The 17,266-nt window shown below is 38.1% G+C and overlaps 1 protein-coding gene across 1 annotated transcript in view; it reads left to right on the top strand.

Moving 5' to 3' along the window:
* Window positions 1–17,266, top strand: part of LOC128661512 (polycystic kidney disease protein 1-like 1) — a 199,675-nt gene that overhangs the window by 33,397 nt on the left and 149,012 nt on the right. Inside the window, 4 exon segments of the mRNA XM_053715762.1 lie at window positions 2,874–3,055; window positions 8,166–8,387; window positions 11,846–12,006; window positions 16,616–17,056. Of these exon segments, the coding sequence (XP_053571737.1) occupies window positions 2,874–3,055; window positions 8,166–8,387; window positions 11,846–12,006; window positions 16,616–17,056 (1,006 nt within the window).

Here is a 17,266-nt window from a genome sequence, read left to right as displayed (position 1 = left end):
GAGCTGAAAAAAAACCTAACACCTGCAAAAAAGCAGCGTTCAGCTCCTAACGCAGCCCCATTGTTTCCTATGGGGAAACACTTCCTACGTCTGCACCTAACACTCTAACATGTACCCCGAGTCTAAACACCCCTAACCTTACACTTATTAACCCCTAATCTGCCGCCCCCGCTATCGCTGACCCCTGCATATTTTTTTAAACCCCTAATCTGCCGCTCCGTAAACCGCCGCAACCTACGTTATCCCTATGTACCCCTAATCTGCTGCCCTAACATCGCCGACCCCTATATTATATTTATTAACCCCTAATCTGCCCCCCTCAACGTCGCCGACACCTGCCTACACTTATTAACCCCTAATCTGCCGAGCGGACCTGAGCGCTACTATAATAAAGTTATTAACCCCTAATCCGCCTCACTAACCCTATCATAAATAGTATTAACCCCTAATCTGCCCTCCCTAACATCGCCGACACCTAACTTCAATTATTAACCCCTAATCTTCCGATCGGAGCTCACCGCTATTCTAATAAATGGATTAACCCCTAAAGCTAAGTCTAACCCTAACACTAACACCCCCCTAACTTAAATATAATTTTTATCTAACGAAATTAATTAACTCTTATTAAATAAATTATTCCTATTTAAAGCTAAATACTTACCTGTAAAATACATCCTAATATAGCTACAATATAAATTATAATTATATTATAGCTATTTTAGGATTAATATTTATTTTACAGGTAACTTTGTAATTATTTTAACCAGGTACAATAGCTATTAAATAGTTAAGAACTATTTAATAGTTAAAATAGTTAAAATAATAACAAATTTACCTGTAAAATAAATACTAACCTAAGATATAATTAAACCTAACACTACCCTATCAATAAAATAATTAAATAAACTACCTACAATTACCTACAATTAACCTAACACTACACTATCAATAAATTAATTAAACACAATTCCTACAAATAAATACAATTAAATAAACTAGATAAAGTACAAAAAATAAAAAAGATCTAAGTTACAGAAAATAAAAAAATATTTACAAACATAATAAAAATATTACAACAATTTTAAACTAATTACACCTACTCTAAGCCCCCTAATAAAATAACAAAGCCCCCCAAAATAAAAAATTCCCTACCCTATTCTAAATTAAAAAAGTTACAAGCTCTTTTACCTTACCAGCCCTGAACAGGGCCCTTTGCGGGGCATGCCCCAAGAATTTCAGCTCTTTTGCCTGTAAAAGAATAAATACAATACCCCCCCCCCCCAACATTACAACCCACCACCCACATACCCCTAATCTAACCCAAACCCCCCTTAAATAAACCTAACACTAAGCCCCTGAAGATCTTCCTACCTTGTCTTCACCATACCAGGTTCACCGATCCGTCCTGAAGAGCTCCTCCGATGTCCTGATCCAAGCCCAAGCGGGGGCTGAAGAGGTCCATGATCCGGTCAAAGTCTTCATCCAAGCGGGGCAAAAGAGGATCTTCCATCCGATTGAAGTCATCATCCAGGCGGCATCTTCTATGGTCTTCCATCCGGAGCGAAGCGGCAGGATCCTGAAGACCTCCAGCGCGGAACATCCATCCGGACCGACGACTGAACGACGAATGACTGTTCCTTTAAGGGACGTCATCCAAGATGGCGTCCCTCGAATTCCGATTGGCTGATAGGATTCTATCAGCCAATCGGAATTAAGGTATGAATATTCTGATTGGCTGATGGAATCAGCCAATCAGAATCAAGTTCAATCCGATTGGCTGATCCAATCAGCCAATCAGATTGAGCTCGCATTCTATTGGGGATTCCATTCCAAAGATAGGCTACGCAAATGGCGTAGGGGGATCTGCGGTATGGAAAAGTCGCGGCTGAAAAGTGAGCGTTAGACCCTTTAATCACTGACTCCAAATACCAGCGGGCGGCCAAAACCAGCGTTAGGAGCCTCTAACGCTGGTTTTGATGGCTACCGCCGAACTCCAAATCTAGGCCTATGAGAACTAATGTTTCTTTCATACTTTACTGCACATATTAATTGCTCTTTGTAAAGATTTATGTATATAGAGCTCTACTTTTTGCACTCTGCACTAGGCTTGAGTCAGCCAGTACTTGTTTATTGAGGATCACCATGACAACTGTTTTTTTAATTTTGGCGCAATTTTCTCACTGGGGGAGGGGCTTATTTTGTTTAAATTTTCAGTTGAATGCACTTTTGTTTGTCTGAGGAAGGGGAGTGTGTCCCCGAAACGTCACGTTTGATTATTAAATTTTCACTAAAAGACCAAAGAGTGCTTTCCTTCGCTCATATATCCATATCTGCTAGCACCCTGGCATTTAACCCTTTGGAAGTGAGAGTGCTCTCATTGAATTTGTATTTATATATATATATATATATTTTTTTTTTTTTAAATTTGATGCCCAGCGCTGCGCGACTTACCCCCTGTGCCGCGCTAGGTTCTTTGCTATGTCTGATGGCATCAGAACATGGCTTCCAGGGAATGCAAACACAAGGTCACGTTTGCATTGCGCTTAACTATTAATACCAGTATCAATTTGCGTGCGCTGGTATTACGAGTGCAGCTCAAATATTGCACTTGCACACTTGTAAATATCTAAATTGCTTCCAAACAGCTATAGAAGAGAGAATGGGCATTACCAGTCACAATTTTTAATTGTGCATTTAAAATAAAATGTTCCCTTAATATGTCTGATTCTAATAAAGTGAGAACCTATATGTGATCTACTTTTTTGTGGTTTGTTTTAAACATAAATCTATGTTACCTATGAATGCATAACCAATATGTTCATGATATGTATTTTTAACAATAACAGTCACCAACCAATAACTTTTTTTTTTAGGTCCAAATAGTTGGAACGATTGTGTACAGTAATTATACAGTACCCATTGAAGTGCTTCCTACTGATCCAGTTAGCGTGATAGCAGAAGGAACCCATCTTTTCATTGACCAAAATACTGTTAAAAATATCACTCTTAATGGAACGTCCTCTTTTGATCCAGATAATCCAGCAGCTCAGTTAAGGTACATGAATGTGTAATAGTGTAAGATAATTTTTACTATTTAGACCCTATTTTCTTAAAGGGGTAGTATACTGTAAAATACTATGTATAAAATGAATGAGAAATATCTTCTTCAGGTTGAATTTTGATTATGAAATAGCTTGTGTTTTTTTACACCACAACCCATTAAAATAGGTTGAGCTTGCAGGGACATTAGATCTCCTTATGATACCACTTTCTGTACACACAAATGCTTATTTATATAATCTCTGTCCATATACCAGAGCCTAATACTTAGAGAGAAAAATTGGAAATTAACATTTTATTACTTATCTCACTAATTTCTTCTGCTGGCTATGTTTACACCGCTTTTTAATTAATATATATATATATAAACTTTCAGACAAAATTAGCTATTCCAATTGTTGATATAAAGGTAATTGAGCTATCTGTAAAAAATGTAATTCACTTCTGCCGCTAAAATGGATAATTGGGAACAAATTGAAGGGGATAAGTTTTGTTTAGGGTAAACAGTCCCATTAAGCCTTATCCTCCTAACTCACAAACAGACCAGATATTTACAGTTGTATTTGTTTGCATGGTAAGTGCAGTAAAGTTATAACTTCATAAATGCACGTGTTCAGCCAAGGAACTTCTTAAAGGGACATGAAACCCACAATTTTCCTTTAATGATTTAGAGAGAAAATACCATTTTAAACAACTTTCCAATTTACTTCTATTATCTAATTTGCTTGGTTCTCTTGGTAGCCTTTGTTGAAAAGCATACCTAGGGTTGCTAGTTGCTGATTTATACATGCACAGATATGCCCCTTGTCATTGGATTGCCAATGTGTTCAGCTAGCTCACAGTAGTGCATAGCTGCTCCTTCAATAAAGGATACCAAGAGAATGAAGCCAAATTGATAATTTAAGTATATTGGAAAGTTTTATGTTATATCTGAGTCATGAAAGATTGAGTTAAGAGGACCCAGATTAATGGGACATTGTTCTGTGAATTTTTCACCTCTTTAATATGTTTCCAACAATCCATTTTAACTCCTGGAGACTGGAGTATATTAGATTGATTACAAATAGCTCATTTACCTTTATTTTATAATTGGAAATAGATGTATTTGCCTGTTGAAATCATCACCTATACTTCAAAATCCAATACTGCAGTATAGGCTATAGCTATGTAAACAAAAGGCAGCAGAAGAAATCAACCTCTTGACACTGGATGAGAGACAGCTCAGACAATTAGAAAGAGTTTCTGCAGCAGCTTTGAATACAATAAACTCTATTTATGTCAATGTCCATCTACATCTTTCTGTAAAGCGTATTATGTTCATAAGGTAAAAAGAACATTATGGACAAATATGATAAATATACATTAATTATTTTATTCTCTTTTAGACTATTTGTAAATCTGTTTATAATATCTGTGTCTGCTTATTACTACTAACAAATAATGGTCTAGATGACAATGAATCTGTGAAAATCCAGATCTTTGTGTTGCATTTTCAGAAGAAGACAAGAGCCTACGGCCAAATTCCGCATTCGTTGTATGACGAAAACAACAAATGCTCATGTCTAGTGATTATACACAATATTCAGCTTGTTATTAGCATGGGCGGGATATTTAGATCCCTAAATTGTAAAAATACACTTTTTCTTTTGCCATTTATCTTGGTATTCATTTCTAATGTATCTCAATGGGCATCTATTATATGATTTACTGTCCGAGTAGTGTTTCTTTATTATTATTACCTACAAATTCTGCAGCTCTGTCCATGGGTACAAATAATAAGTCTGATGATACAATTGGGGCCCTATTTATATGGGAATTTACAATCTAGAAGGGAAATAGGGTAAGAAGCAGGAGGTAAGGACTACAAGAGTGAGACTGATGTTAATAAAGAGTTAGATGAGGGCAATTATTGGGTACGTGGAATAATTTGTTATTGATTTGGCTGGTAGGCTTCCCTGAATAAAAATGTCTTTAGGAAGTGTTCCAGTGTGTTGATGCCGCACAAGAGAAATCCTGCAGTCTAGCATGGGAAGAGGTGATGATAGAAGATGCAAGGAGCAGGCCATTGTTGAATCTTAGGGGGCGGGCTGGAGTATATTTGTTGATGAGGGAGGACAGGTAGTGGGGAGTGGTGTTGGTAAGGGCTTTGTAGGTCAAGGTGAGGATTTTGAATTTTATTCTGCTGTGAATGGGGAGCCAGTGAAGGGACTCACCTAGAGGTGTAGCAGATACAGAGCGGAAGGAAAGGTAGATTATCTTAGCAGAGGCATTTAGGATGTATTGAAATGTTATGGTGAAACTTCCAGTCAAAACCTCTTTTCTATACATAACTTGCTACAATTATGGTTCTGCTGTGTTATGCTGAATCAAAGACAGTCCTATATGTGCTGGGGCTCCAATTAAAAAGTCACAGAGTTACTCCAAAGGCCCAGATTTCTTTTTATCTCATAGCCCATATAGATAATGTATCCTAAATCAATCACATTTTTTATTTTATATCACCTAGATTACGAGTTTTGCGCTAAGCAGGGTGAGAAACTAACGCCAAAAAAGTTGCGTTATTTCACTCTCCATAGCGCTGCCATTATGAGTTACTGAAAAGCCTCCTTGTGCATGCGATATGGTGGCATTATGCTCCATCCCACACAAAATCCAAGGGCTGCTTTGACGTGCTTGTGCACATTTTCCCCCATAGACATCAATGGGTAGAGAGTGTTAGAAACAAAACCTAACACCTGAAGTGCGGAATGAAAAATCTCCGTAATGCAACCCCATTGATGTCTATGGAGAAAAAAAGTTACGTTTTAACCTAACACCCTAACATAAACCCCAAGTCTAAACATCCCTAATCTGCCGCCCACGACATCACCAACACTAGTAAAAGTTATTAACCCCTATTCCGCCGCTCCCCGCCATTGCAGACACTAATAAAAGTTATTAACCCCTATTCCGCTGCTCCCCGACATCGCAGCCACTCCCCGACATTGTCAACACTATAATAAAGCTATAGAACCAGAAAACTCAGGCCTCCCACACCGCCGCCACTAAATAAGCCTATTAACCCCTAAATCTCTGGCCTCCCACATCGCCGCTACTAAATAAACCTATTAACCCCTAAACCTCCGGTCCCCACATTGTCGCTACTAAATAAACCTATTAACCCCTAAACCGCCAGCCCCCCACATCACAAAACACCAAATTAAACTATTAACCCCTAAACCTAACACCCCCCTAACTTAAAATTAAAATTACATTATAACTATCTTAAAATAAATAAAAACTTACCTGTGAAATAAAAATAAACCTAGCATTAAACTATAAATTAACCTAACATTACTATTCTAATAAAATTAAAAAAATATTACCAATTAAAAAAATCTAAATTGCAAATTTAACACAACGAAAAAAAATTAAAAATAGAAAATTACAAAAAACAATAAACACTAAATTATGAAAAATAAAAAACACTAAGCTTACAAAAATTATCAAATAAGCCAATAGAATTTCAGTATTTTTTTTACAGGTAAAAGAGCTGTTTAACAAAAGGCCCTTTTAAGGGCTATTGGTAATATATTGTAATATTGTAATATATTGTAGGCTAGGGGGTGTTTTTATTTTGGTCGGGCTTTATTTTTATAGGGCTATTAGATTAGGTTTAATTGTTTCAAAATGGCATGCCTTGCATTCTTATTGGCTGATTTGATTCTTCAAATTCATATCAGCCAATAGGATGAGAGCTACTGAAATCCTATTGGCTGATTTGATGATTTCGTTTTTTATTTTTCGTAATTTAGTGTTTATTATTTTTGGTAATTTTAGATTTTTAATTTTTTTTCATAGTATTAGGTTTTTAAATTTGTAATTTAGATTTTTTAATTGGTAGTATTTTTTTATTTTATTAGAATAGTAATGTTAGTTTAATTTATAGTTTAATGTTATTTTTTATTTTATTTCACAGGTAAGTATTTATTTATTTATTTATTTATTGTAACTTTTAATTTAAAGTTCGGGGGATGTTAGGTTTAGGGGTTAATAGGTTTATTTAGTGGCGGTGATGTGGGAGGCCGGAGGTTTAGGGGTTAATAACTTTATTATAATGGCAGCGATGTGAAAGGCCTGAGGTTTAGGGGTTAATAACTTTATTATAGTTGCGGCGATTTTGGGGAGCGGTAGATTAGGGGTTAATAGCTTATTAGACTGTCTGCAATGTCGGGGGGCGGCGGAATAGGTATTATTAGTTTTATTTAATAGTAGCGATGTCGATGGGCAGCAGATTAGGGGTTAATACGTTTTAAATTGTGTTTGCGATGCAGGAGGGCGGTGGTTTAGGGGTTAATAGGTAGTTTATGTGTGTTAGTGTAGTTTGTAACAGTTTAGTTAGTTTTGTGAAACATTTTTGTTTTGCAAAAACCATAACTACTGCTCTCAGATGGCGGTATGGATTGTGTCGATATAGGCTGTAACTCAATCTTTTTAGCCTCAATGTACAACCTGTAATACCGGCGCTATGAAAATCCCACACAAAACGTAATTTTTTTGAGTGCGGAATGGATGTTGAGTTACAGGCTAAAATGCTTGCGGTATAGCTATACCGACACCGTCGACACGACTCGTAATATGAGTTCCAGGCCATTATGCTGGAATGGCCATTTTTTCAGAGTTAAAAGCCACAGCGTAACACTTGTAATCTAACCGTATATTTTTGAATTATTGATACATTTTAATATCTTCCATAATGTCAAGGATCCAAATAAGGACACGTTTTCCAGGCATTAACCCTTTTTGCTATCTTTCCTGCTGTATACTAAAATAACAGCACCTGAGCAAGTCATCTCTATTATAATTATGCAAAATAATATCAACTATAACAGCAAGCCAGTGTAGTAAACCACCATCACTTTTACAAGCCCTGAAGGTTTATTTGTACATAAGATGGATTTATGAAGAATAATAAAAAAAAGTTAGGACCCAATGTTTATTATTTTAAATATAATTAAATATATATATAAAGAAATGTAACAAATTATTATTTATTTATTTATTTTTGTATGAAGTATTGTGATCTTTTTTGCCTAATTTCCTAACCATCCTTTTATTATTCTTAGGTTTCATTGGAGATGTGCTCCAGTTAGTACACACACAGACTCTTGTTTTAAATCTAGTGTTTCAAGTCCATTTCAGAGCAGTGATGAAGTTATTATTTTCCAAACTGCTCTCCTTAACAGCAATTTTGACCAGTTTCATTTTACGTTAAATGTGTCCAGCGGTGATCGAATGTCTACAGACGCTCATGTATTTTTATCAATGAAACCAAAATCTAATTTTAGGTATGTATTGAATTACTAAATACAAATTGTTTTAGTGGTAAATACAAAATACCACCTACTGTATATATTGTACAAGCAATATTTTTATATGCTAAAACTCTACAATAATCTTTTTATACAGTTTATTTAAAGGGATAATATTTTTTTATATGAAATAGCTGTATTTTAATATGCTGAAATAAATATATGTATTTCTTTTGAAAAAGGTTAACACAAAGTAGTAAACATTTAAAGTGGAACTAAAGGGAAGTGCATGATTGTGTACAGCAATCAATGGTGTCCTGGGGCTCGACTGATCACTATCTGATAGGGACAACTCCCACAGAAAAAAACAAGTTGACTTTATTCAATATTGGAACTATTAAAAAAAGAAAAGAAAAAAAGATTTTGGTTCTTTCAGGTGATCAACTTTGTCATGGTTATCAGCTGATAGCCACCTTATCATGTGACCCCTCCTTTGAAAGAGGGGCCTCTTCTTTTTCAAAAGAGAGGCCCCTTTTCCAGTTGTGGTGCTTATTTTGTGGTGCTTGGGTCTTTTTTTTTTTATTAGCCAGAGCATTGTGAAAGTGACATGAGACCTTTTATTTAAAAATGGTAATCCCCTCTTTCATCTTAGGGGTTTTGTGTTCATATGTGTTGAATATCGTCTTTAGGGAATAGCATCTCTGTTGGAGCTACTGGCCCTCATACAGTAAATACATTACTGTGATTTGAGATTTTTATAGCAATCACCTTCTACTAGCAGGGCTTACTGGCTCCACATATGGTAATAGGAGATCTTAAACTTCCCCTTTTCCTGCATAATTGTACACTTGGGACAGGTTATCACCATTATCCTCTGTTTCACATTAGTAGACACGTACCCCTGTAAAATACAGTTGATCGCTGTTAAAGCAGCAATAAACTGCAGCACACTAAAAGTACAGTTTTTTTTTATCATGAGGGGGTGGGGTCCCTAAAGCAGCCCATATTTCCTCCATTTATACTATGTCGGGAGCTGAGATATTAGCTCTTAAAGCCCTTCCTATAGCCGCAGGCTTTCCTAGCAAGAGCTGGAGAAGGGGAAGACAACAGCAGTCTATTTTCCCCACTGCAGTGGGGTTCCAAGGATCTGGATCAGAAGGGGGACCCCCAGGATGACTAGTGGTCATCATCCACACATGGGTTATCATAAACATCAAAGTGGTTAAACTAAAAACTGAAATAAAGTAGCTGTGCCTGCACATGCCAGATGTATGATCCCTGGCAAGTCCAGTGACATGTATCTTGATTGGATCAGGGCCGGAATGGGAAATCAGACCGGCCCTGGAAATTTGTATAGACCAACCCCACCCCCTCCAGCCCAGTCCCGCCCCCTCCAGCCCAGCCAACTATGCTCTAATTTGGTCTCCCGTTGGCTGTCTTCCCTGCCGTTCGCCTATTTCCGTAGCCGCATCGCTGTTTACATCACCGCCCATCACCTTCTTACAGATCCGCCCATATCCCTCCTTACAGATCCGCCCACCCAGTAATCCCACTGCGGTCATTCCAACAGATTCAGTATCCCCCATTAGAATCTGTATCCCTGTCTCTCATCGCACTTGCTTTCAGCCCGGCCCATTCCCCTTTCTCACAGTGTAAAGCTACCATTGCCTTTACTGACAATGGTAGCTTTATACTGTGAGAAAGGGGAGGGGCTGAAAGCAACTGCGGTGAGAGACAGGGATACAGATTCTAATGGGGGATACTGAATCTGTTGGAACACCCTCAGTAGGATTACTGGGTGGATTGTTCTGTAAGGAGGGATATGGACGGATTTGTAAGGAGGTGATGGGCGGTGATGTAAGCAGCAATGCGGCTATGGAAATAGCCGAACGGCAGCCCGCTGCACTCCCTCACAAGTGAGTCACAACTTTGCTGCTCTCCACACACTTCTGCAGCTGCCCCAGCCCAGCCTCTGCCTTCCCACAGGGATTTTCCCCGGTATCCTGGCGGCCCAATCCGGCCCGGTACTAAAAGTCCCTTGCTAATGGGTTACTGATATTTTGAGATAAAAGATCTTCATTTTTTACGTAGAAATGTTCATGTGATGTTTCTAGTCAGTTTTTATAGCTATACTGAATCACTTCCAAGTGTCCCTTTAATTGTTGATAAATATTATGCAATATATAAAATTATTTTATTTCCTAACTAGGCGATAAGCCTGCCCAGAGGGCAGTCTATGTTTAAAAAATACAAACCCCCAAGCTAATTTTACTAAGAATAAAAAATGTAAAATTACAGAAAAAAATACACAAAGCTATCCAAAATAAAAAATTTAAACCTAAACTAATACCCCTAAAAATTTAAAAAAAATCCCCCCCAAATAAAAACACCCCCTAATCTAATACTTAACTACCAATAGCCCTTAAAAGGGCCTTTTGTAGGGCATTGCCCTAAGTTAAACAGCTCTTTTACTTAAAAAAATGACCAATTACCTCCTAACAGTAAAACCCCCAACCCAATCAACCCCGCCAAAATCAAAAAACTAACACTAAAGAAACCTAAACTACTCATTGTCCCTAAAGGAGCATTTGTATGGTTCATAGTTTAATTATGTTATTTGTGGATTAGGGGTTAATTACTTTATTATTTTGCGATGTGGGGGTTGGCGGTTTCGGTGTTTATTAATACTTTGTGCGGGAGGTTAGGTTTTTCTTGTTATAATTCATGCGGGGGGTTAGGTTTTTGTTTATTTCTTGTGGGCGGTTACGTGTTTTTCGTTGTTTCGTGCTGGCGGTTTTGTGTTTTTTTTTAAGGCTTTGTTTGCCTACGCTGCATCAAGGTGGATTCTGAAAATGGCAGCGTGGATTCTTTCACCAGCCTGCCATTTTCGGAATCCACCAGGATGTAGATTCGCTGCATCCAGGTAGATTATTTTGCTGCATGCGCAGCCAATATTCTTTTGGCTGTCTCGCGCAGCCAACATTCCTTTGAGGATGCATGCACAACTATTGACACAGACAGACGCGTTACAAACGTGATTATAGTATAGACTGTGCAGCTACAACTCATTTTAAAATCACAAAATATTATAGCAGGCATCATATACTGTACACAATAAACATCAAGCATAACTTTTTCCTGGTGCAATTAAAATGATAGTAGAAACCCTTTTGAAATCAAATCAAATCAAAAGGTTTATGGTTAGCAAGTAATGGCAAGAAATTACTGGGATTATGTGTGAAAATCAAATTATTAAAGCTTCTTTATTTCTAATATTATGTTTCCATTAATAAACACATTGTACTGCTGAGCAATGCTATCATTTTATTATAATTGTAATCAATTTAGTGTAATTAAAAACTGGGATGCTGAGGCTATTATATATTTTATAGAAATATAATGAAGGATTTTTCAAGTAATTATGCAATATCTGTTCATTATCTGGTCCCTGTGTTTTCATCCTAAGACATTTTAACTTGAATTATTTATTTTAGGTTAGTTCATCTACATTGTTTTGAATGTAAAGGATCTTCCATTAACTGGAATGAAAAAATTTCTGTGCAACCTGTATGCTCTGACTGTAGTGAAACAGATGATCTGTCTTATTCCTGGAATCTTTATTGGATAAATGCAACAGATACAATTAATATTGAAGGTGAGAAAAATCTCCTACATATATCATCATATTATATTATTGCATAGATAATGGTTTAACTGGGTTATATGTGTATATAGTGCCTACAGTTATACTATATGGATTCAGCCATGGATATAACAAATAATATAATAATGGAGCATGATATTTAGGATTAATTAGATATTGTATTACATACAATTTCAAATGGGAGAAGCTATATATATATATAATATATATTATTATTATTATTATTATTAGTTATTTGTAGAGCACCAACATATTCCACAGCACTATAAACAAATGCGGAGTACAACAAAACATTTATAAGGATCAAGCGGGTAGAGGGCCCTGCCAAGAGTCGCACTGTTGTAGTCAACTCTTAAGAAGGTTATCTACAAATAGCTGAACTCTTAAGCCCGTGACACACTGCAAGCGATGCAGCGCGAAGCAAAGCAGCTGCTTTGCTCCGCGTCGCATCGCTTCTGAAGTTCAAATATTTCATCTCTGAGAGCTTACCTACGCGACCTGACGCAGCAGAGTGCTCAGAGATGAAAAGGCAAGACACACTGAGCGCGCACAGCTGCATCTACACGCTGTGCGTCGCTCTGCTTGCAGTGTGTCACAGCCTTTAGGCTTACATGCTAAGGGGGTTCAGGGGATAGCAATTGAGGAGAGGAACTAGTATAAAGAAAGGTTAGTGTAGGTTGTATGCATCCCTGAACAGTAGAGTCTTTAGGGAGCGCTTGAAGCTTTCAAATCTAGGGAAGAGTCTTGTGGAGCGAGGCCGAGAGTTCCACAAGATGGGAGCCAGTCTGGAGAATCCCTGTAAGCGTGTGTGAAGAGGTAACAAGAGAGTAGGAGGTCAGCATGTAAGCGAGTGTGAGGAGGTAACAAGAGAATAGGAGGTCATGCGCAGAGCGAAGGGGATGGGAGGGAGAGTATCTGGAGACAAGGTCTGAGATATAGGGGGGGGAGCAGTGCAGTTGAGGGCTTTGTATGTCAGAGTGAGAAATTTGTGTTTAATCCTAGAGGAAGCCAGTGAAGCGATTGGCAGAGAGGTGCAGCAGATGAAGAGCGACATGTTAGGAAGATGAGCCTGGCAGAGGCATTTATTATGGATTGTAAAGGAGCTAGGTGGCAACTGGGGAGACCAGAGGACAGGGTTGCAGTAATCAAGGCGGGAAAGGATGAGAGAGTGGATTAAAATCTTAGTTGTGTCTTGTGTAAGGAAATGTCTAATTTTAGAGATGTTTTTAAGGTGGAAGCGGCAGGCTTTAGCAAAGGACTGAATGTGAGGAGTGAAAGAAAGATCTGAGTCAAATGTGACCTCAAGACATCGGGCATGCGGGGTAGGGGTAATGATGGAGTTCTCAACAGTTATAGAGAGCTTGGGGGTGGAGATTATGGAAGAAAATGGGAAATTAAGGAGCTCAGTTTTGGAGAGATTTAGCTTAAGGTAGTAAGAGGACATCCAGGAAGAGATGTTAGAAAGACAGTTAGTGACACGGGTTAGCAAGGAAGGAGATAGGTCTGGTGCAGAGAAGTAGATATGGGTGTCGTCGGCATACAAATGATATTGGAAACCGTAGGAATTTGATAGAGAACCTAATGATGATGTATAGATTGAGAAGAGAAGGGGACCAAGGACAGAGCCTTGCAGTACCCCGACAGAAAGTGGTGACGGGGCAGAGGAGGCCCCAGAGAAGGCTACACTAAAGGTACGGTTTGACATGTAGGAAGAGAACCACTGCTAAAGGATTGGAGGGTTTGGAGCAAAAGAGGGTGGTCAACAGTATCAAAGGCTGCAGACAGATCAAGGAGGATAAGCAGAGAGAATTGGCCTTTGATTTTGCTGTAAGTAGGTCATTGGTAACCCTTAACAATTGCTGTCTCTGTGGAGTGATGGGGTTTAAATCCAGATTGCAGTCAGTCAAGGAGGGAGTTTAATGTAAGGAAATAGGATAGTCGTGCATATACTAGCTTTTCGTGAAGCTTTGAGGCAAGAGGGAGCAGGGAAATAGGGCGATAGTTGGATGGGGAGGTTGGATCAAGGGAAGGTTTTTTGAGGATAGGTGTGACCAGTGCATGTTTTAGAGATGAGGGAAATATACCAGTGCTGAGGGAAAGGTTGAAAGTGTGTGTGAGTATAGGGGTAAGGGTAATAGAGAGGGAGGGGAGTAGCTGTGAGGGGATAGGGTCAAGGGGACAGGTAGGGAGGTGAGAGCGCAGTATAAGTGCAGAAACTTCTTCCTCAGTAACAGGGGAGAAAGAGCTAAGTTTATGTCTATGTGAGTTGTGGTTGATTGCGAGTGTTTGAGGGGGTGAGAGAATGGAAGTATGTTGAGAGCTGATTTTGTTTCTGATGGAGTCAATGTTGTTATTGAAGTTGCTGGCAAAGTCTTGAGCTGACAGAGAAGTTGTATTAGGAGGTGGGGGTGGGCGGAGAAGAGTATTGAAAGTGGAGAATAGACATTTTATGTTTGAAGAAAGAGTAGAGATAAGAGTAGAAAAGTAATGTTGCTTATAGAGATTAAGGGCAGAATAGTAGGAGTTCAAGATGAATTTGTAATGAAGAAAATTAGCTGAACTCCAAGATTTTCTCCAGTTCCACTCAACAGTACGGGAACATCTGCTTAGGTACCGTGTCAGAGGAGTATGCCAGGGCTGAGGAAGTGTGATTTCCGAACTATGGTAAGAGGGGCCAGATTGTCAAGGACTGATGTAAGGGTGGAATTATAGTGGCAGATAGATTGGTCAGGGCAGGAAAAGGAGGAGAAGGATGAGAGGAAAGGTTCCAGGGAATTAGCAAGCTGTTGCTGATCTAATGACATAATGCTTCTGTGAAGTTTGGTGTGAAGAGTAGAAGGAGGGAGAGTTGTAGGGAGGGATGATATGTTAAACCACCATCTCCTCACTTGCAAGTAGCAAGTGAGGAGATGGTGGTCAGAAAGAGGAAAAAGGGAGTTTGTGAAGTTTGAAATAGTGCATTGATAGCTAAAGATCAGGTCAAGGGAGTGACCGTCTTTGTGTTTGGGAGAATCAGTCCATTGTGACAAACTGAAAGAGGAAGTGAGTTGCAGAAGTTGTTTTGCAGAGGAGGCAGTGGGATTGTCAAGAGGGATGTTGAAGTCGCCAAGAATGAGGGCAGGGGTGTCTGAGGAAAGGAAATAAGGTAGCCAGGCAGCCAAGTGGTCTAGAAATTGAGTTGAGGAGCCAGGGGCTCGGTATATGACTGCAACACGTACAGAGAGAGGGGAGAATAAGCAAATCATGTGGGTTTCAAATGAGGAAAATGCTAGGGAAGAGATGGGTTGTATTTGTTGAAAGGTGCAACGAGAGGAAAGTAAAATACCTTCATCACCTCCTTGTCTATTACCAGACCTAGGAGTGTGGCTCCTAGACCCCCATGTGACAGAGCAGCAGTGGATGCTGTGTCTAGGGGAAAGAGCCAGGTTTCTGTTAGGGCCAGAAGGTTGAGGGAGCGGGAGATAAAGAGGTCATGTATAGAAGTGAGCTATATATAGATATATATATGTTTATATGCTGCAAATCGCCAACATTCACTGCCATAAGCAAAACTAAATGTGTTTCACTATGTTACAGTCCAATTACCTTCTTAGCTCAGCCCACAAATGGGCACCAGGGGTATTGAAAAGATTTCAATGTTAGTATTAAAATATTGCCGAAAAGTAAAGTTTTAAATAGATATAACACTTTTATGGCGGCTATTATGTTAGGGCCATAATTAAACATATTATAACAATGTATTTTTTCTAAAATCATGTCTATCCTATTTATATATATTTTTGGTTCTGTTTAAAGGACTAAATACAGTAGAATTGAATAACGGACAATTACAGAAAAAAAAGCAAGACAATAGCACTTACTTTGAAATGAAATAAGCAGGATAATATTTTCTGGGAAGTTTCAAAGTTAATCCAATTTTCCCTCCTCCTGTATCATGTGGCAGCCATCAGCCAATCACAGAATGCCTATATGTATATACTGTGCACTTTTGTACATACTCAGTAGGACCTGAAGTGTGCATAAAAAAAATATGTGCACGTTTTGTTAATGGAAGTATATTGGAAAGTTTTTTTAAAATGTCATTCTATATCTGAATAAAAAATCTTTAAATTTAGTCTCCCTATCACTGTTATAATTTTAATTATGTGTTAAACTAATAGTTCATGTAATGGTGATGATATTCACAAGCTTATTGTATTTTGTTGGTGAACTGCCATGTCTACTGTAACCTGTCTTTGGAGAATATTTTGGAGAATATATTATATATTCTTTGGAGAATATATTTTGTATTTTCAATCTATATTGTATGATTTAATAAAAAAAAAAAAAATTGTGTCCCTTTAAGCCAGGGATGTCCAAACTTTGCTCTCCAGAGGTTTTGGAACTACATTTTCCATGATGCTCAGCTAGATAAAATGCTGGCTGAGCATCATCGGAAATGTAGTTCCAAAACCTCTGGAGAGCAAAGTTTGGACACCCCTGCTTTAAGCATTCATAAAAGTCTACTATGTCTGAATTAATGTAAACCACTTTATAATAATAATATAACAGACCTAGAATGTGATTTTTGTAAGAGTAAAGTTTACTATCTCCATTGCAGTTCCCTTTTGCCATGCAATAGAAGGCATGCGTCATTCTGGACTCCATGGTCTAATCTCTATGGAAACATCTGCTGAAGCCTCAATGATGCAAGTCACACCCAGTTTAGCAAGTCATGCAACATCAAGCCATCTTGAAACCACTCCTGAACCATCAGCATTTGAAGGCATTAGCAATGACACAAAGACACTAGAATCAGTTTCATTCAATGGAGAATCAACTGAAAGCACTTTCCAAGAAACAAACTTTGGTAGAACAGTCTCACAAGAAGGTGAAAATGATAACATTTCTCCTACTGCCTCAGCATTTGATCTGACTATGCTGGACATGTCCAACCCGCTTCTAGGCCCACTAGAAGAAGGTTCTTCTGGAGGCAGATATGCCAGGGGCAGAAGGTCAGCTGTGGGCACAATGTCAAATAATGCACATTCTGATACATCAGGTAAATTTAACCCTATTGAAGTATAGTTAACTATTACCGTTTCTCAAACATCACATGCAATTTCCTTTTCCAAAATAATATTTGTTGAATAAATTTGTTTCTTTTTTGCATTTCTGAAAAATCAATATAAAATAACATTGAGTAGGAATCTAAAATATGAATTAAGTTTTCAATATGCCTGAATAATTAACTAAAAATTCATGTTTAAAT

This window comes from Bombina bombina, chromosome 5, assembly GCF_027579735.1.
Source record: "Bombina bombina isolate aBomBom1 chromosome 5, aBomBom1.pri, whole genome shotgun sequence".
In the NCBI taxonomy this organism is placed as follows: domain Eukaryota; kingdom Metazoa; phylum Chordata; class Amphibia; order Anura; family Bombinatoridae; genus Bombina; species Bombina bombina.
This window is presented reverse-complemented; position numbering and strand designations above follow the sequence as displayed.